Source organism: Sapajus apella, unplaced genomic scaffold (genome assembly GCF_009761245.1).
Source record: "Sapajus apella isolate SASKATOON/1434 unplaced genomic scaffold, GSC_monkey_1.0 scaffold48, whole genome shotgun sequence".
Classification (NCBI taxonomy): Eukaryota; Metazoa; Chordata; class Mammalia; order Primates; family Cebidae; genus Sapajus; species Sapajus apella.
In genome coordinates this window covers 8,537,286-8,557,565 of record NW_022436988.1, presented here as the reverse complement: position 1 = coordinate 8,557,565, position 20,280 = coordinate 8,537,286, and the positions used below count along the sequence as shown (strand labels likewise).

General features: G+C 53.7%; 1 protein-coding gene across 2 annotated transcripts in view; it reads left to right on the top strand.

Annotated features, from left to right (window-relative positions):
* The window catches only part of DNAI2 (dynein axonemal intermediate chain 2), a 35,064-nt gene extending 23,781 nt beyond the window's left edge, over positions 1 to 11,283 (top strand). For both annotated transcript variants that reach the window (XM_032241832.1, XM_032241833.1), the window contains exons 8-13: positions 348 to 470; positions 3,770 to 3,993; positions 5,788 to 5,923; positions 6,738 to 6,884; positions 8,390 to 8,617; positions 10,496 to 11,283. In XM_032241832.1, the coding sequence (XP_032097723.1) occupies positions 348 to 470; positions 3,770 to 3,993; positions 5,788 to 5,923; positions 6,738 to 6,884; positions 8,390 to 8,617; positions 10,496 to 10,591 (954 nt within the window). In that variant the 3' untranslated portion in view covers positions 10,592 to 11,283. The remainder of the gene's footprint in view (positions 1 to 347; positions 471 to 3,769; positions 3,994 to 5,787; positions 5,924 to 6,737; positions 6,885 to 8,389; positions 8,618 to 10,495) is intronic.
* Positions 11,284 to 20,280: the final 8,997 nt, after the last annotated feature.

Sequence of the window (20,280 nt, the reverse complement as noted above, 5' to 3'; positions counted from 1 at the left end):
AACACGTGCATTTTTAACATTGCTGGACATCGCCTTATTGCGGGGAGTCTCGACGTGTACAGATTCTTGGCCTTTCGCCTGGTTTTGGTTCAGTAGGTCAGGTGCGAGGCCCCCGCATCTGGATTTTATGAAGCTTGCCGGTGACTCTGAAGATCAGCCAGGTGTGGGGACTGTGGACAGAGCAGCAATCCTCGAAGTGTATTTGCTCCCACGGATTGCTGGGGGCCCCATCGTTTGTGGCCCAGTGGCTGGCCCCAGGAAGGTGGGGCGGGGGTGGGGAAGGCAAAAGCAGTGGGAGTGGGGAATGCAGGGCCTGCAGGTCTGACAGTCACCCCTCCTCCCACCAGGTCATGTGGTGGGACATCCGAAAGATAAGTGAGCCCACTGAGGTCGTGATCATGGACATCACCAGAAAGGAGCAGTTGGAAAATGCCTTGGGGGCCATCTCCCTGGAGTTTGAATCTACTTTGGTGAGTGTCTGTTGCTGTCCCTTCCCCGACTTCCATTGCCAGGGCAGCCAGGGCTGAAGACAGGCCATGGCTAGGATGTCAGGAGCTCACGGAACCCAGCACCAGCCCACAGAGGCCAACCTTCCTGCAGCCATCCTAGACGTGTGTGGCCTTTACAACACCTTTCCAGCAGGGGGCAGCAGAGCTCCTTGAGGAAGGACACCATAGTCATCATTGCACCAAGGTCATCTTTTGGCCAGTAGCCCAGCTTAACACAGAGGGCAGTCTTTTGACAGGACAATTTCAGAAAAGCCCTGTTTTGTGGGGAAGGTCACGCCCAGCACCAACATCGTGAAGCCTAGTCTCCAACCCAGGTCCTGGCCCTACCTGGCACAGGGGCCCTAGGCCGGTCATCTGCCCTCCTCTGGGGAAAGAAGAGTTATTGGAGAGGAAAATGAGGTCAGAGCAGGCTCCTTGGAAAACCAGAGCACAGGCATGGCCTCAGTGTTCGGTAACTAAGAAAGAATGACAAAGAAATATTTGTTTGGCCGAGCATGGTGGCTGCCACCTGTAATCCCAGCACTTTGGGAGGCCAAGAATTCAAGACCTGCCTGGGTACATAGTAAGACCCTCAATCTTTACCAAAAAAGAAAGGGAGGGAGAAAGAGAGAGAGAAAAAGGAAAGAAAAAGGAAGGAGGGAGGGAAGGAAGGAAGGAGGGAGGGAAGGAAGGAAGGAAGGAAGGAAGGAAGGAAGGAAGGAAGGAAGGAAGGAAGGAAGGAAAACATCAATGTGAGGCCAGGCATGGTGGCTCACACCTGTAATTCCAGCACTTTGGGAGGCTGTGGTGGGAGGATCACTTGAGTCTAGGAGTTCAAGGCCAGCCTGGGCAACATAGCAAGACGCTGTCCCTACGTAAGAAAAGGAAAAAAATGAAAAATCAAAGTCTGAGCATAATGCAAATGTGTTAGAGGAGGGAAGCTTCTAGAAGCAGCAAAGGAAGACTTCCTCTCTAAAACAAGAAGGCAGCTTTCCCTTGTTGTTGGCTTTTGGCGTGGGCTGAGTCTTGGTTTTGGTCTTAGTGCAGCCCAGGCCTGGTTCCCCCTTGCAGGTGTCACTTGTTTGCTTCTGGGTCATGTGCCACCATTCCTGGGGCTTTGGGAGGCTCTGGCCTTGAACCTGCCTGGGCAACCCCAGCCCAAGGCTGAGAGATGAATGCTGGTGGGATGAGGAGACCATTCAACTGACCCCCTCCCCAGAGGACGAGGCACTGCGCATGGAGGTTGGGATGGCAAGGGCTCAGGAAAACGTTCTGTAGGGGCTGGGTCATCGCCTGCTGAGGACATCCTGTGACCGGGATTTTGGGGTGCCGGGGAGGCACAGCTCCCCCGAGAGAATGTTGTAGGTTCTTGGTGTCCTGCTCTCTCAAGAATGAGAGAGGGGACCACGGCAGGTGCACTTGTAAAGTAAATACTAGACTCACAAAGTGTTTGCGGAAAGTAATTTATTTAGGTAGAGAGAGAAACAGGAGAAGAGAGAAAGAAACAGCTAGCTCTCACACTGAGCAACAGAAAGAAAAGCCGCTCTCACACTGAGCAAGAAGGGTTCCCAGAAGAGGGAAAACCAGAGAAGGAAGGCTCCTCTCACACTGAGCGAGAGAATCCAGAAAGATGGAATCCGGGAGAGGAGAGCAGCTTCCACACTGAGTGCATGGGAATAGAGATGGAGCTTAGGAGAGGAAGACAGGCTTCCACGAGAGCGTGTGGAAGGGGACTCCAGATGGAAAAGGCAGGAGAGAGAAAGATGGCTTCCACAAAGGGGGTGTTTGTGGAAGGGGACCCAAACATGGAGCCTGAAGGGGTGTGGAAGAAGGGGACTTTTAACCTGAGGACCCCCCCACCTTCTCCAAGACCCCTGGCCAATGAAAGGAGTTCCTTAGAACTTCCGCTGGAGTGATTGACCTTTGACCCTTTCCTGCGCGTTGGAAAATTAAAACAGAGACTGTTAAATCTCCCGGATAGAGAGGCATGGGGCGTGGGTGGGTTATGCATGGCACTTGGGAAGTTTTTGCCCTTAAAACTGTGCCGCCTTGTGGACCTGGAAAGAGAGTACATTCCCTCAATCTGAGCCCACTGACAAAGGCCCCCCTTCAGCATGCTCGTCCCCTACGTCACTCAGCTGCTTTTTCCATTTGGAATGCTGGGGACACAGTGCCATGGTAGGCTCAGGCCCTGCTGGTGGAGGTTGTCCGATCTAGCCCGGAAGTTCAGCCACGGAACCGTGAACGAGGCGGGGCATTGCATGATGGAGGGGGTTGTGCTCAGAGGGAGCACTGGATCAGGAGTCCAGAGACTGGCCTTTGTGTATTCAGTCCGCAGTGAAGTGGGCAGCTATTAGAGGTCAGTTTGTGGGCAATGGGCCCACGTAAGACAAGCTTGCACCCCTCAAAGAGCTCACCAGCCAGCAGTAGAGGGACAAATCACATCACCAGCTGCCAAGCGGCTTCCTGAATGCTAATTGGCCACCTGCTCTGAGTTATCAGGGACACCAGCCTGGACAAAGCTGACAGATGTCACTGTCGGCTGGGCGCGGTGGCTCACGCCTGTAATCCCACCACCTTGGGAGCCCAAGGTGGGTGGATCACCTGAGCTCAGGAGTTGGAGACCAGCCTGGCCAACATGGTGAAACCCTGTCTCTACTAAAAACACAAAAAAATTAGCCAGGCGTGGTGGCGGGTACCTGTAATCCCAGATACTTGGGAGGCTGAGGCAGGAGAATCTCTTGAACCTGGAAGGCAGAGGTTGCAGTGAGCCGAGATCGCACCACTGCACTTCAGCCCAGGCGACAGTGCGAGACTCTGCCTCAAAGAAAAGAAAAAGAAGAAAGACAAATGTCACTGTCCTGCCAGGGCAGGCTCAGCCCATCCTGCAAGTGACCTGGGTGGGTCACACTGCGTCCCCTCCCTGGGCCTTGTTTACTCTGCCTGTAAACAAACATCAGGGTCTTGATGGCCAAATGCATCGTGGTCACAGTGATGGGCTGTGAAGGGAGCTAGTGACGACCCTCCAGGGCCTGCCGGCGCCAGGGTGGGCTTCACTAAGCACAGGCTCCTGGAGCAGCTTCCAAAAACAAGGTGGGGTCTGAGGATCCTGGGAAGAGTAGGGACAGCTCTCCCGGTGCGGCCATAGCCCGAGCAGAGGCTTGATCTGAAGGCCTTTCTGGCACCTGCAGACCCCACCCCAGCAAGCACCTGGCCATGCCCGCTAAGTGCAGAGCTGATGGTTCACGGAGCCTTCCCCTCCTGTGTCGCTCCTTCCACAGCCCACCAAGTTCATGGTGGGCACCGAGCAGGGCATCATCATCTCCTGCAACCGCAAGGCCAAGACGCCAGCCGAGAAGATCGTGTGCACCTTCTCGGGCCATCACGGCCCCATCTACGCCCTCCAGAGGAACCCCTTCTACCCCAAGAACTTCCTAACAGTGGGCGACTGGACAGCCCGCATCTGGTCTGAAGACAGTCGGGAGTCATCCATCATGTGGACCAAGTAAGAGGGGATGCTGGGGACGGGAGGGGCTGTACACAGAGAGGAGGGGACAGAGTGGGCCTAGCTGGGCCCCAAAGAGTCCTGAGCCTCCATATGTCCATCTGTAAAATGGAGAAAGAAAACGCTCTACAAACACCCGAGCCTGCGTTAGCAAGTGACTTGCTCCAGCCACTCCAGAACAGGATAGGCTTCAAACCACTCAATTGCTAAAAATAATGGCCATTACTTTAATAAAACAGGCTTAATTTTCTTTCCTTTTTTTCTTTTTTTGAGACAGATTCTCACTCTTGGCCCCAGGCTCAGTGCAGTGGCGTGATCGCGGCTCACCGCAGCCTCCGCCAGGCTCAGTACAGTGGCGTGATCTCGGCTCACTGCAGCCTCCGCCTCCTGGGTTCAAGCGATTCTCCTGCCTCAGCCTCCCTAGTAGCTGGGACTACAGGCACCTGCCACCACACCCAGCTAATTTTTGTATTTTTAGTAGAGTCAGGGTTTCGCCATGTTGGCCAGGCTGGTCTCGAACTCCTGACCTCAGGTGATCTGCTGACCTTGGCCTCTCGAAGTGGCGGGATTACAGGTGTGAGCCACCACACCCTTTCTTTAGTCTTGATTGTTTCTCCCACTGTGGCCTGGCTGTCAACACACTCGGTTGCAAAGGTGACCGGGAAATGTAGTCTCTGCCTTGCCCACCAGGGGCCCAGCTACAACCACATTGCAATGAAGGAAGGGAGACGAGGTTTCGGTGAAAATCTGAAGGCTCCATTGTGTGTGCACATGTGTGTGTCTCTTTTTAAAAAACTTCCCATCTTCACTGAAGAAACTCTTGAAAATCCAAGTGAAACCAAGCAGGAAGTGACACTCTCCTGATCTCAGTATTAGCAGCTTTTCTGGGCGTGTCCTCCCTCTGACGCCCATCTGTGAGTCCCAGTGTGGGACCGGGTCCACTAATATGCGCCTGCCACCTGGAGTTAGTAGCAGAGAAGCACCAGTGGCCAGCCCACGGGAAGGACGGTGCCCAGAGCCCTTTATTTAGTTTATTTGAGACAGGGTCTCACTCTGTTGCCCAGGCTGGATTGCAGTGGCACAAACGTGGCTCACTGCAGCCTCGACCTCCTGGGCTCAAGCGATTCTCCCATCTCAGGCTCCCAAGGAGCTGGTACCACAGGTGGTCGCCACCACACCCAGCTAATTTTTAAAAATTTTTTTGTAGAGACAGAGTCTTGCCACATTGCCCAGGCTGGTCTCAAAATCCTGGCTTCAAGTCATCCTCCCACCTTGGGCTCCCAAAGTGCTGGGATTACAGACATAAGCCACTGCCCATGACCAGCCCAGAACCCTTTAAAGAGCAGACTGTTGGACACCTGAGGTCAGGAGTTCGAGACCAGTCTGGCCAACATGGTGAAATCCCATCTCTACTAAAAATAAAAAAATTAGCCGGGTGTGGTGGCGGGTGCCTGTAATCCCAGTTACTCGGGAGGCTGAGAAAAGAGAAACACTTGAACCCGGAAGGCAGAGGTTGCAGTGAGCCGAGATCACCCCATTGTACTCCAGCCTGGGTGACAGAGTAAGGCTCTATCTCAAAAAAAAAAAAAAAAAAGAAAAGAAAAGAAAAGAAAAAAGAGCAGCCTGTGAGCTCTGGGTGGGTGAGGTCAGCCCAGCCAGAAGTCAGACACAAGGAAGAACTTCCTGCCTCAAAAGACTCTTGACATCCTGGAGCCCAGAAGGGACCGAGTGAGCCAAGCTGTGGCTCAGAAGCCTCTCTGTCCCCTCAGCCATCATGTGGGCTGCCTCCCACAGGTACCACATGGCTTACCTCACCGATGCTGCGTGGAGCCCTGTGAGGCCAGCCGTTTTCTTCACCACCAAGATGGATGGGACCCTGGACATCTGGGACTTTGTGTTCAAGCAGTGCGACCCCGCCCTCAGTCTGAAGGTCATCCGCACGTCCCTTCCTGTGCGTCTGGGTCCTCCAAGAGCCAGGCCTTGGCATGGGTGTGTGTGTGGGGTGCTGTGGGCACGTGTGCAATATGTGGCCAGGCGTGTTTGGGCCTCTGCGGGGGAGCTGCGTGCAGGCTGGCTGCAGTGATTGCTTTGGAGCATGTGCTCTGTAAGTGCCAGGTGCCTGGGGAGAGCCCCCACAGCATGTCCTGTCCCAACCTGACCTGGCCCCGCCACAGAGCGGGCTAGTCAGAAAAAGATGTCCCCTCACCCTCACCCCCTAGGACATGGGTGCACATTTTGGGGAAGGCAGTGTGGTGTCCTGAAGTGAGATCCATAAATAGGGGTTGGTGTGTCAAAGGTTAAGGGATCGAGGGGACTTGGCACGCTCATGGTTCAACAGAACCACCCGGGGGAAATTTAACAAGAAATGAAAGCAGGTACCTGGCATCTCCTGCCTACAGGCAGAGCCCCTGGGGGTTGGCTGCTGGAGCGTCCCCTTCAGGTCAGGGTGGCCAGAGCTGAACCCTGCTGGCTGGGGCCATGGAAGGGTGGGGTATGGGGAACCACACGGTGACTGTGAGACGGAACTGAAGGGATGGGGCGGGAGATGGGGCGGGAGACGAGGCAGGGAAGCCAGGGGTCTTAACGGCCAGTCTCCGAGTTTGAACTTCATCCTGTAGGGCAGAGGCGTCTCTGAGGGTGTTTGAACAGGGCCAAGTGGCGGAGCCTCCCCAGGGCCAGTTAATCAGACACACGTAACTTTGCTCCTGTCTCTTCTGCCTGGGTCTGCCTGGCCCCTTCTGCAGGTGTGTGACGAGGCCCTCTTCTGCCTCCGGGTGCAGGACAATGGGTGTCTCATGGCCTGTGGCTCCCAGCTGGGGATGACCACCCTGCTGGAGGTCTCCAGTGGGCTCTCCACCCTCCAGAGGAACGAGAGGAACATAGCCTCCTCCGTAAGTCCCAGGCGCTTGGGGAGAACCCCTCTGGCACATCCCGACCTGGCCCCACCGCAGAGCAAGCTAGTCAGAAAAATCAATGTCCCTTCCCCCCCATCCCTATGACATGGGTGCACATTATGGGGGAGGTAGTGTCCCGAAGTGGGCTCCATAACTAGGTGTTGGTGTGTCAGTGTGCCCTTATTCAAATGCTGCAGAGCTAAGTGGCCTTCACTCCCTAGGATTCAGATTTTTAGCTGCAAATCAAAGAGGTATGACTTGGTCAGTTTGTCTATTTTCAAATAACACTTTTTTTTTTTTTCTGCAGAACCTTTCCAATGAAGGCTTAGTATTTTATTGTATTACATTGTATTTTAATTTAATTTAATTTTTAAAAATTTATTCATTTATTTTTGAGACAGAGTCTCACTGTGTTGCCCAGGCTGGAGTGCAGTGGCGTGATCTCGGCTCACTGCAATCTCTGCCTCCTGGGTTCAAGTGATTCTCCTGCCTCAGCCTCCTGAGTAGCTGGGATTACAGGTGCGCACGCCCATGCCCAGCTAATTTTTGTATTTTTAGTAGAGACGTGGTCTCATTATGTTGGCCAGGCCGGTCTTGAACTCCTGGCCTCAAGATGGTCTGCCCACCTTGGCCTCTGGCAGTGCTGGGATTACGGGCGTGATGTATTGCGCCTGGCCTAATTATTTTATTTTATTTATTTTTATTGTATCTATTTTATTTTATTTTGAGACTGGGTTTTGCTTTGTTGCCCAGGCTGGAGTGCAGTGGCGCAATCATGGCCCATTGCAGACTCCATCTCCCAGGCTGAATTGGTCCTCCCACCTCAGCCTCTCAGATAGCTGGGATCACAGGCATTCACCACCATTCCTGACTCATTTTTTAATTTTTGTAGAGACAGGCTCTCCCTACATTTTCCAGGCTGATCTGAAACTCCAGGGCTCAAGCAGTCCTCCCACCTCAGCCTCCCAAAGTGCTAGGATTATAGGCATGAGCCACCGCATCCGGCCTGAAGGTTTAGAATGCCAAAAGAAAAGACAGATGGAAGGAGGCTTGAAGAGGGGCACTGAGATCCGTTCCTACATCCCTTCCCAGTGGGCAGCCTGCAAGCAACTCCCCAGAACCATGGGGAACACTGTGAAATTGAAAACCCTTAGTGCTGAGGCCGGGAGATCCTCCTGGCTCTGCCTGAGACTGGGATCTTGCCATTGAGCTGGCCCTTGTTGGACCAAGGGCCGCCATATTTCATAGCTCCAAAGGGCGCTCTTCCTTCTGTGGTCAGGGAACTTGGTGCTGCTTGGCATTGAGTGACTCAGCGTCCCTGCTGCAGCCTTCCAACCCCAATATTCAGCCTTCCTTCCTTGACACCAGCCGTGGGTACAGACCTCTACAGGGACTGTGTGGAGACAGGAGAGTTCCACAGAAGCCCCACCTGGCCCCTGCCCTGGAGTCGCTTGCCGTCCCGCCCTCTCCCCACAGGGCTCTCTCTGTCCCTGTATGCCCAGATGTTTGAGCGTGAGACCCGGCGAGAGAAGATCCTGGAGGCCAGGCACCGGGAGATGCGGCTGAAGGAGAAGGGCAAGGCGGAAGGCAGGGATGAGGAGCAGAGGGACGAGGGGCTGGCCACAGACCTGGAGGCGCTGGTCAGCAAGGCAGAGGAAGAGTTTTTCGACATCATCTTCGCAGAGCTGAAGAAGCAGGAGGCAGATGCCATCAAGCCGAAGCCAATGCCTGTAGGGTCCTGGACCGGGGCTGGGTGGGTTGGGGACTGGGCGGGAGCGGTGGCCCTTGGGTTCTGCTTCTGCTTGCTGACTTCCTGGGTGACCTCGAGCAAGTAGCCTTACCCACCGGACCTTAGGTTTTTTACCTGGCAAGTAGGAAGAATTATTCCCTTCCTTCCAAAGAATCCTAAGTCTCCAAACAGACTTCAGGCTCCCTACAGGCAGGAGCCACGCTCCATGCCTCCTGCTATCCTCCCCTCCCCCCATAGAGGGTACATCTTGAACATGCATGTTGAGTGACTGAACAAGGGTCCTAGAGGTAAGTGAGCTGTCAGAGAGGAGGGGGCCTTGAGTCCCCTGGAGGGAGGGGCTATGACATTAGCGGTGTACATGTCATGCTGGCTTACCCAGGTCTGCTGTCAGGAGTGTGACCTGTGGTCAGCTCGTCTGTCCACGGCCCCGGCTCGACTGCACTTTCTAGCTGTATCACCTGAGCCAGTCACTTCACTTCTTGGTTCCTTAATTTCTCATCTGGAAAATGAGAGATGGCGCTATGAAGGTGGTGTCTGGCGACCTTCCAGGACCTCTTTTGTACCGTGGACAGAGGAAGAAAAGACATCATCTGTCTGGGTCACTTCCTTTAGGCTCCACAGATAAGATGCCAAAATATGAAAGAGCCAAACAGCAGCATGGCAGGGAAAAGAAACAGCGAGTGCACACCAGGATTCACCCTTGCGGGCAAGACTGGCGGCAGACCTGGGGAGTGGGGGCGCTTGTTTAAAGAGTATGAATAATTTTAAAACAATGACAATAGAGCATTAGACCAAGTGTGGGGGGAGCAGGGCCCAGTGTGCCTGCACAGAGCACCCACCCATGACGCCTCCTTGCAAGAAGAGCTGTATGGCAAGGTCCCGGTCCCTGACAGAGTGGACACGGCAAAGGATGGTGGTGAGAACACACAGAAGATAACTGATTCCATCTTGTGACTCCTTCCCTCTTCTGCCTGTCTCCTCCTGGCTCTAAGGAAAAGCTGTGGCTTCTGCAGGTGCATTTTGCATTTGAGGGTACTTGGTTGTGAGCTGTTTTCTTCCAACACTGGGTAATACAGGTGGGGCAGAGAGCTCCGTGCATTTCTGATGGAGGCAAGACTAGAATCCTGGATTCTGACCCTAGCCCAGGGCTCCTCCCACCCACCACGCCTGGCCTGTCCAGCCCTGCAGAAGGCAAAGATGACACTGGCCACCTTTTACAATGCAATGGTGGCTGGCAGGCAGCGTGCTTGGTGACATACACCCCAAAATGTACTCGTCACCATGGCTTGAACGTTCTACATGAAGAAGCTGAGCCTCGGAAGGCGTTTAGGTCCACAGAATTTGGCCCCTTCCTCCTCCCGCGTGCCACACACCTCCTGCCTCTCTCTCAGGAGAGGAGAAACCCTTGCCTCCTGGTAACCTCCTCTCCTCCATAGAGGGTACATCCTGAACATGCGTGTTGAAGATGGCCCAAAACGCGCTGGTCACAAAGTACCATGTGGTACTGAAGCCATTTTCCATAGGCTGAGTCCTTACGCCCACTGTTTCCAATCCTGGCCACAGCCCGGCAAAGTGTCCTGTCCTCTCTGTGGGTGAGGGAGCCAAGGAGACTGAGAAGCCAGGCGTGGCAGAAGCCAGGCGTGTACCCGAGTCTGTCACACGCCAGCAGCTGTGTCTACCTACTGCACTGGCTGGGCCCTCTCCGGCCGCAGAGCTGGCACCACGGGTTCCAGGGTGCTCATCCACCCAGGCTTTAGCCATTTGGCTGCTTTGGGCATCGTGGGGTTCACATCCCAGGGGGGTGGGGAAGGCCTGCCCCTACCAACACCAACGCTCCTGTGCTGTCTTTCCCCTGCAGCAGCAACCGAGTTCAGAGGAAGTCCAGGTGGCGCAGGAGGGAGAGGAAGCGACGGGGGAGAGAGTGGGTGACGAAGAGGAAGAAGACTTAGCCTAGAAGCCAGCCTTCGACTGCAGAGCTGTCCCTGTGTGCCTTCCCTTCCCACCTCTGTGATTGCCCTGCTCTCACTAGTGGGGAGCTGAGCACCCCCTTAAAGCAGCACTGGGTGGTGGGCGGGGAGCATCAGGCCCTGACACCCTACCCCCGACACAGCGCTGGCCCCCACTGACTCACTGGGCACTGAGTCCCAAGCCACCCCTTGGAGGGAAGGAAGGGGCAGGGGTTGTCTGGGAGCTGGCTGCCCCCTGGTCTCAGCCACCCTGAGCCCACCCCGAGGGCACCTTAGGCCCGGCCCTGGATGTTTCCTGGGATTCAGCTTCTCACAGGTTCCCCAGCAATCATTCTCATTCGCAACCTTGCAAACCCTCAACCACACTGGCACAGCCATGGCAGGGCCTCGGGAAGACCTTTGAGTGGGGGCAGGGGGATTTCCTCTCCATGATCAACCCTCCTTGAAACCCACAAATCAGGAACAAAAAGCCTGTCCACTTTGAAAATGCCTCACCAGGCAGCTTCCCGGGCATGGGTACACTTTGCCACTACAGAAGCCTCCGAGTGCGTGGGAGGGGACAGGTGGGATGAGCTTGGCTGTTCTGCCGCACCTGAATGCTTTCTGTTATCCTAATTCTTGTAAAGTTAAATGAATCATAACAATGCCACCAGTTAGTCTTTGTGATGCATCCCACACCCAGAACCTTCCACATCATCTCCTGTAATTCATTCACGACGTCCCCGGGACCCTGTGCTCCTACCATCTTTAACCTACACAGGAGGTTCCAGGAGTGGGACAGGTATTTGCCCTGTCTCAGAACTCGTGATGGGGCAGAGTGGGGATGGGAGCCCCCGCACAGTCTTCAGCAGGCCTCTCAGGGACTCCAGGGCGGGAAGTGGGCTGCCCTGGGGGTGCCCTGGAATCACAGCTCACCAGAGCAGGGAGTGACCACTGCCAGAGATGTTGGGAGGTCAAGAAGGCCTCTCAGTGCCAGGCTCGCACTGGGAAGGAACAATGCCCTGACTGTCATCAGCGTGTGGATGGCAGCTGACCCTGGCAGGGACCCAAAGTGCCCTTGAAAAATGCCTGTGTCAGTCAAGTGCTATGGCTCATGCCTATAATCTGAGCACTTTGGGAGGCCAAGACAGGAGGATCACTTTAACCCAGGAGTCAAGGAGGATCACTTGAGACCAGCCTGGGCAGCATAGTGAGACCCTATCTCTAATTTAGCAAAAGAAAGAAAAATGCCCATGTTAAGAATCTGTTTGGCCGGGCGCAGTGACTCACATCTGTAATCCCAGTACCCTGGGAGGCCCAGGTGAGAGGATCATTTGAGCCCAGGAGTTTGAGACCAGCGTGGGCAACATGGGGAAACCCCATCTCTATAAAAAATATAAAAATTAGCCTGGTATGGTGGTGCACCCCTGTAATCCCAGCCACTCGGGAGGCTGAGGTGGGAGGATCGCTTGAGCCCAGGAGCTGGAGACAACAGTGAGCCATGATCGCACCACTGCACTCCAGCCTGGTCAACAGCGTAAGACCCTGTCTTGAAGACAAAATAAAATGGTCAGGCATGGTGGCTCACGCCTGAAGTCCCAGCACTTTGGGAGGCCCAGGCAGGTGGATCACCTGAGGTCAGGAGTTCAAGACTAGCCTGGCCAACATGGTAAAACCCCATCCCTACTCAAATACAAAAGAAATTACCCAGGCATAGTGGTGCACCCCTGTAGTCCCAGCTACTTGGGAGGCTGAGGCAGGAGAATAGCTTGAACCTGGGAGGCAGAGGTTGCAGTGAGCAGAGATGGTGCCATTGCACTCTAGCCTGGGTGATAAGAGCAAAACTCCATCCCAAAATAAATAAATAAATAAATGAATAAAATAAAATAATCTCCCTGAGGAGGGACCCGGGACCAGCTGGCCCTTGCACCCAAAGAGAAAAAATCAATGAGTTGTTGACTATAGCTAACCTTGACATAAACATCATCTCAGGTTACGCTGAGTGCTTCATCTTCACAAGCGCCCCAGGAGTGATCTCACCATCTTCACTCCCCACGTTACGGATGTGGGAGACGAGACAGAGGGAGGAACTTGCTGAGTGTAATGGGAGTGGGCAGCAGAGCTGAGACTGCAGCCCAGAGTCCCAGCCTTACAGCTTGTGCCAGGCACGCTGCACTCTGGGAACCTGGTAAGAAGTGTGGGCTGGCCCACTTCCACTCCCTGCCATTCCAGCATCAGACCGAGGGGGCATGAGGGGGCAGCAGGCCCCTCGCTGCACAGGGGCACACGGAGCCCCAGTGCTGTCTTAAGGAGCTCCCCACTCAGAGCAGCGATTCTCTACTGGAGAAGATTTTGCCCCCAACAGGATATCTGTCAATATCTGGGGACAACCGGTGAGGAGAGTGCTCCTGACATTGAGTGGGCAGAGGCAGGGACCCCGCTCAGCGTCCGGCACACAGGACTGCCCCCTGCAGTTTGGACAGTCCTGTCCGAATGAGTCACAGTGGAGGGGCCCAAGGTAGAGAAAAATCTGCCGAAATGTAGTGCCCCCAAGAGAAGGTGCGGACTCCGCAGCACTCACCTGGGCACGCCAAAGACCCCTGGGAGAGCCCGGCACTGTGAGCCGGAGGGCAGGGCGACCTTCTTTCACTCGATTGGAATTTTGGCCTTTGGCTTGTGCCTGCAAAAGGGGGCTGCCTGCTGGAGTCAGCAGGTCCCTCGTGCGTGCAGAGAGTGCCACTGGGCAGGCATAGCATTTGAGGAGTGGCCGTGGAAGCAGAGAGGAGAGCCCGCGAGTGGCACTCGGCAAAGGGTGGCATGAGCTTGGTGGGTGTGGTGCCAACGCTGCCGACCCCTATGATAACCTTCACTGACCTCTCACGCCGGCTTCACCGGGAATCTGTTTTTATTCCCTTCCAAAGGTGAGGTAAATCAAACCATGATGCATCACTGGAGAGCCAGAGGCAGCTGGAAAATCCCGCCCTGCGGGTGTGGAGTGTGGACTGGGGCCACAGTGGAGCCGGTTTGGGTTTTTTTTGTTTTCTTTTCTTTTTGAGATGGAGTCTTGCTCTGTCACCCAGGCTGGAGTGCAGTCATGTGATCTCAGCGCAATGCAACCTCTGCCTCCCGAGTTCAAGCGATTCCCCTGCCTCAGCCTCCCGAGTAGCTGGGACTACAGGCATGCACCACCACACCCAGCTAATTTTTTGTATTTTAGTAGAGACGGGATTTCACCAAGTTGGCCAGGATGGTCTCGATCTCCTGACCTCATGATCCACCCGCTTCAGCCTCCCAAAACTCTGGGATTATAGGCGTGAGCCATCGCGCCCAGCCTGGAGCCGGTTTCGGAAGTGCAGAAGCAGCAGCCAGACCCAAATGTCCACAGCACAGTAACATCCCTCCTGGCCATGCCATCCAGAAAAGGGGGACTTCTTTGGCCTCTTTTGCTCAGCTGACTTAATAAATGCACCACCTAACCGAAGATGCTTCCACTATGACCACAACAGCCCAGTGGGCTCTTGGGAGAATCCCTTTCCCAGTTCCCTACCATGTGGCCACTGGGGACTGTAGGAGCCAGGGCAGGACACTGAGGAGGCACCCTTGCCCTTCATCAGTAACAAAACTAAGTGTTCCCCGTGTCCCAGAGGTCCCTGAGCTGTTACTGATGCCCAAACGGGAGGCAAAGGTGGCTGCTGGCCTGACGCAGTGGCTCACACATGTAACCTCAGCAATTTGGGAGGCCAAGGCAGGAGGATCACTTGAGCCCAGGAGTTCAAGATCAGCCTGGGTAAACTAAGGAGACCCTATCTTTATATCATATATATGTATATATATATATACACACACACATATACACATACATACACACACATATGATAAATATATGTAAATTAATTAATTTTCCTACAGACTTTCCCTTTTGTTGCCCAGGCTACAGTGCAATGAATGGCATGATCTCGGCTCACTGTAACCTCCACCTCCTGGGCTCAAGTGATTCTCCTGCCTCAGCCTCCCAAGTAGCTGGGACTACAGGTGCCTTTCACCACACCCAGCTAATTTTGTATCATTAGTAAAGACAGAGTTTCACGATGTTAGCCAAGCTGGTCTCGAACCCCTGACCTCAAGTGATCCACCCGCCTAGGCCTCCCAAAGTGCTGGGATTACAGGCGTGACCCGCCACGCCCGGCCTATTTAAAAAAAAATTTTTTTTAAGTGACTACTGATGGCCTACCAGGGTCAGCATCCAGAGCCCCTGGGCCAGCCCCGCTGTGTGCTAACATCCTGGGGGCACCTGCAGCTCTGTGTGCTGAGGTCCTGGGGGCGCCTGCAGTATGCTGTAGATAGAGGCAGCATTTTCAGGGCATTTCCAGGCAGGAGAGTCTGAACCCAGCTCAGGCGCTTGCCATCGGGAAACATTGCCTACACTCAGCCCTGCGCCAGGCACTGGCCACAGGTAGAAAATAAACCAGACTCAGACCCCGCCTCCCAGAGCTTGCACACCAGTGGGAGACAGGGAAAGCTGATACACAGGCAGGTGCTTACAGAGCCACAGTCATGCAAAGTGCATGTTAAGGAAGAGTACAGGGTGCCGTGAGAGGGATAACAGGAGGAACTAACCTAGACTCTAGAGGAGGAGGCGCTGGCCAGGAGGCCTCTGTGAGAAAGGGACAATGCAGCTGAGACCCTACGAACGAGCATGAGGCAGAGACGTGTGTACACGTGCGAGTGCATCTGTGTGCACGGGTGATGATGGGCACATCTGTGTGGAGGGGCACCCCAGGCAGGGCAGCTGCACACAGTGACCGGAGGAGGGAAGGAGGCGGTGCTGCTCTGTTTGACCAACAGGGAATCATCAGTGTGGCTGGAGTGAGCTAGTAAGGGCTGGAGCCTGGAGCGAGCCAGGGACAGCAAGAGTCAGCTGGGGCAGGCCTTGAGGTCAAGGGTTTTGACCTTGCTTTTTGCAAAGATCACTGCGAGGCAGGGGCATGGGTTGATGAAGCCTTTGCTGGTGGAGGGAGGTCTGGAGGGAGGCACCTGTGGGCCAGGTGGGGTCGTGTTGTGGTGTCAGGCAAGAGACATCAGCTTGGAGTGAGGCGATGGCCAAGGAATTACTTACCTCTCTGTGCCTCTGCTATCTAACACGTGAGCCACTGGGTTCAGAATAAATGCTCAATAAACATCTATCACCTTCCTCACTTAGAAGCATCCGATGGGGCCTCCTGGGACAGCCTTCATGGCTGGTGGCAAATTCTAGGTTAGTACAAGGAGCTACTAGAATAATTTGTGAACTTGTTTCTTGGGGTCGTTTCAGCATCTACATCCCAAATTTGGAAGAGGATGCCGGGGCTTGAGAGAAAAGTCCTCAATCCATGCTTGTTTTCTCAATAAGTCTCTTCCATTTCACCCCCCATGTCGTCGTTCCGGGAGCCAAGCCTGTGAATAGCTATGCCCAGAGCATGAGGAGGTGGGAACTTTGCCCAGGTTGCCCTAAGGCTCTAGAGAGCCCATGGGCTTTAGAAAGTGCTCAGGGCTCATCAAAACCAGTGGCTTCCAACTGCAGGTGTGTTTCTGAGGAGGTGGAGAATGTCATACATCTCTGATTGAAAATATCAGGCAGGAGTGGTGGTTGACCCCTGTAATCCTAGCACTTTGGGAGGCCAAGGTGGGCGGATCACCTGAGGTCAGGAGTTTGAGACCAGCCTGGCCAACATGAAGAAACCCTATCTCTACTAAAAATATGAAAATTAGCTAGGCACAATGGCACATGCCTGTAATCCCAGCTACTCAGGAGGCTAAGACAGGAGAATCACTTGAACCCGGGAGGCAGAGGTTGCAGTGAGCCGAGATCTCATCATTGCACTCCAGCCTGGGTGACAGAGTGAGACTCCGTCTCAAACAAAAAAAGAAAAGGAAAAAAGAAAATATTATTGCTACTTTGAAGGGCTCACTTCAGGCAAGTCAATGAAGATTTCAATGAGCTCACAAAAGCCTGAGCCCAGGTAGGTTGTTGGTAACCCTCAGTGTACGTGGTTTGGCCACGAACAGCAGTTCCTCAACATCCTGAGCCTTAGGACCCTCACAGGTAAACAAGAGATTCTAGTGAAGATGAACCATGACAACACAGACGCGGCAACTCACGTGGCTACTGGCAGATTGCAGGTGCACACTTAACCTCAGTTTCCTGGGCTGAAGTGAAGTTGAGGCCATAAGTCCCTCTTTTTTTTTTTTTTTTTTTTTTTTTGAGACAGAGTTTCGCTCTTATTACCCAGGCTGGAGTGCAATGGCGCGATCTCGGCTCACCGCAACCTCCGCCTCCTGGGTTCAGGCAATTCTCCTGCCTCAGCCTCCTGAGTAGCTGGGATTACAGGCACGCGCCACCATGCCCAGCTAATTTTTTGTCGTTTTAGTAGAGACGGGGTTTCACCATGTTGATCAGGATGGTCTCGATCTCTTGACCTTGTGATCCACCCGCCTCGGCCTCCCAAAGTGCTGGGATTACAGGCATGAGCCACTGCGCCCGGCCTCTTTTTTTTTTTTTTTGACATGGTCTCACTCTGTTGCCCAGGCCGGAGTGCAGTGATACAATCATAGCTCACTGGCAGCCTCAACCTCCTGAGCTTAAGTGACCCTCCCACCTAAGCCTCCTGAGTATCTGGGACTACAGGTGTGCACCATCATGCCTGGCCAATTTTTAATTAATTTATTTATTTTTAGAGACAGCGGGGGTGGGACGGGGCGGTCTCCCTATGTTGCCGAGGCTGGTCTCGAACTCCGAACTTAGGAGATCTTCCCACCTTGGCCTCCCAAAGTGTTGGGATTATAAGCATAAGCCATGACATCTGGCCTAAATCCCTCTTCTGATGCGGCGTCCGCTGTTTGCAAGGATCTTAAATATCTGCATATGGGTCTAAATCGAATGCTGTTGCTGTATGCGGGCAGGTTTGCTCCAGCAGATTTTCTGACTCATTCACTGACTGAACTCTCACTAGGCACTGTACTGGAAACACCAAATTAAGAGCCAGCCCAGCTGGAGGCAGTGGCTCACACCTGTAATCCCAGCACTTTGGGAAGCTGAGGCGGGTGGATCACTTGAGGTCAGGAGTTCAAGACCAGCCTGGCCAACACAGTGAAACCCTGTCCCTACTAAAAATAGAAAAATTAGCTGGGCGTGGTGGCGCATGCCTATAATCCCAGCTACTTGGGAGACCGAGGTATGGGAATCACTTGAACTCGGGAGGCAGAGGCGGTAGTGAGCCGGGACAGTGCCGCTGCACTCCAGCCTGGGTGACAGAGCCAGCCCCTCAGCTGAGACACATGGACAGATGGTTCTGATCTCCAGTGGTGAGTGCCGTTACAGAGAAGAGCATAGAAGAAAGGACCTGTGCCGAGTGCCCTGGCTCCGGCCTTTAATCCCAACACTTTGGGAGGCCAAGGCGGGTGGATCTCTTGAGACCAGGAGTTTAAGATCAGCCTGGCCAACGTGGTGAAACCCCATCTCTACTAAAAAATTAAAAATTAGCCAGTGTGGTGGCGCCTGCCTGTAATACCAGCTCTTTAGGGGGCAGAGGTATAAGTATCACTTAAACCTGGGAGGCAGAGGTTGCAACGAGCTGAGATCACATCACTGCACTCCAGCCTGGATGAGAGAGCAAGATTCTGTCTGAAAGAAAGAGAGAGAGGGAGAGACAGAGAGAGAGAGAGAGAGAGAGAGAGAGAGAGAGAGAGAAGGACCTAATCCAGTGGGGCTTAGGCTTCCCCCTGTATTTGTCAGGACTCTTGGTCATATGTTTCAGAAACCCACTCCAGCTAAAGCCAAGAAAGAATATTGACTCAAGAAACCTGGAAGACCAGGGCTAACAGCTTCAGGTATGGCTGGATCCAGCAACTCAGATGTTGTCATTTGGTATCTCTCTGCACAGCTTTTTCCTTTACATCAGTTTTATGCACTTCTGCTATAGTAAAGCTGCTTTCACTGGATAAGGGAGGGATTAGATATGACCGGACTCCCCTGATTTTAGTCATCTCAGCCAGTAATCCTAAAGGCAGGAGACAGCTCCTCCCTCTAAGTAGAACAAAATCCCAGGGAAAGGCTCTGATTGGCTTAATGTGGGTCATAGCCCACCCTCTTGGACCAATCACTGTGAACACAGCCAAACCTGGGTTGCATTCCTTCTGTCAGGGCTGGGAGTGGAACAGGATGCTGTGATGGGCTCTACCAGAATAACACGGACAAGCGAAGAGGCATGTTGGAAATAGATGCTCAGTGCTTCAAAGAAAAATTTGCACTGAGACAAAATATCTTTCAGCAACGCAATTTTTACTTCCTGGACTGCAGAAGGGTACCCTCACTAGTCATCGTGCCACAAGAGTACAAGGAACAAAGGAAGCCACACAAGTTTACCCCTTACACATTTGGGGTTGTCCTAACTGCTGTGTCTGATCTCCGTTGGCTGGAGCCAGACCTCACAATCTAAACTAAAGCCCGATTGGCTAACAACTTAAAACTTTTCTAAACAGGTAAAAGCAATGGAGAGCTGGGACATGCCTGTGAGCACACCCAGCTCAGACATGCTGGTTAAAGTACAAGAACATAGAATATACTACATGCCTGTAAACATGGCATGTCTAACAGCTACATAGGATAGGGCTTAAAGAAGTAATTAACACACTTATTCTTTAACAAGAAAGGAAACTTTAAAAAGGAACCTTTTTACTTTCCACAAGGTGTTTCGCCAAGGAAAGGGGAGGTGGCACATAAGATAAGCTTGGAAGAAGGAGTTAGCCGGATCGATAAGTGGAAGATAGTCCCTCCAGGACAGAGCAGCGGGAACAAAGCCCAGGGAGGAGAGAGGCACTGCTGATGCCGAGGGCTGCACATGGTAGAGCACAGCCAGAGCAAGGGTGGTGGAGGCAGGCACCGGCTGAATGGCTGACCCCAGACAGAAGGCAATGGGGCGCCATGGCAGGATTTCAAGTAGGTCCCGACACCCATCTGTCCTAGAGCAGTGAGGGAATGGAAGTGCATTGGAACGAAGCCAAACTGGAGTCAAAGAGATCAGGGCAAAGAGATGCTGTGGTCATCCAGAAGAGAAGCGGTGAAGTCCCAGGCTGCAGGCAGCAGTGGTGGGAGTGGAGGGGAGGGACAGGAACAGGTTCCAAGGCAGGACCAGGATGGAGAACACATGTACCAAGCATACACCAAGCGCCTGGGTCTCTGCCCATGCAGGGCTTACTTGGATTCAGGCTCTGTAAGGGCATAATGAGAGCTCTGTGGACCAGGAGAGGAGGGATCTGATATGGAGGCTGAAGAGACATTTGACAGAAGTAGGCTGGAAAGGGGGTCCCAGGTCGGAGGACTGGCATGAACAAAGGCCCCCGTGTAGGGCCTGGCCCTAGTATACATTTGGGAATAAGCAGGCAGTATGGATGAGTGGAAGACCGAGCGCATAGAGCAGAACGACGCTAAATGAGGACGGGCAGGGGCTGAAACTGTGGAGAGTAAGGTGTCCGCCTTTTCTTGTGCGTGAGAGGACACAGGATGTCCCTGCCTGCCAGTCTCTCCCCTTTCAATGGTCTCGCCTGTCAGATCTCTTCCCCTTTTAAAAGTGCGGCCGGGGCTGGGCGCGGTGGCTCACACCTATAATCCCAGCACTTTGGGAGGCTGAGGCGGGTGGATCACCTGAGGTCAGGAGTTCGA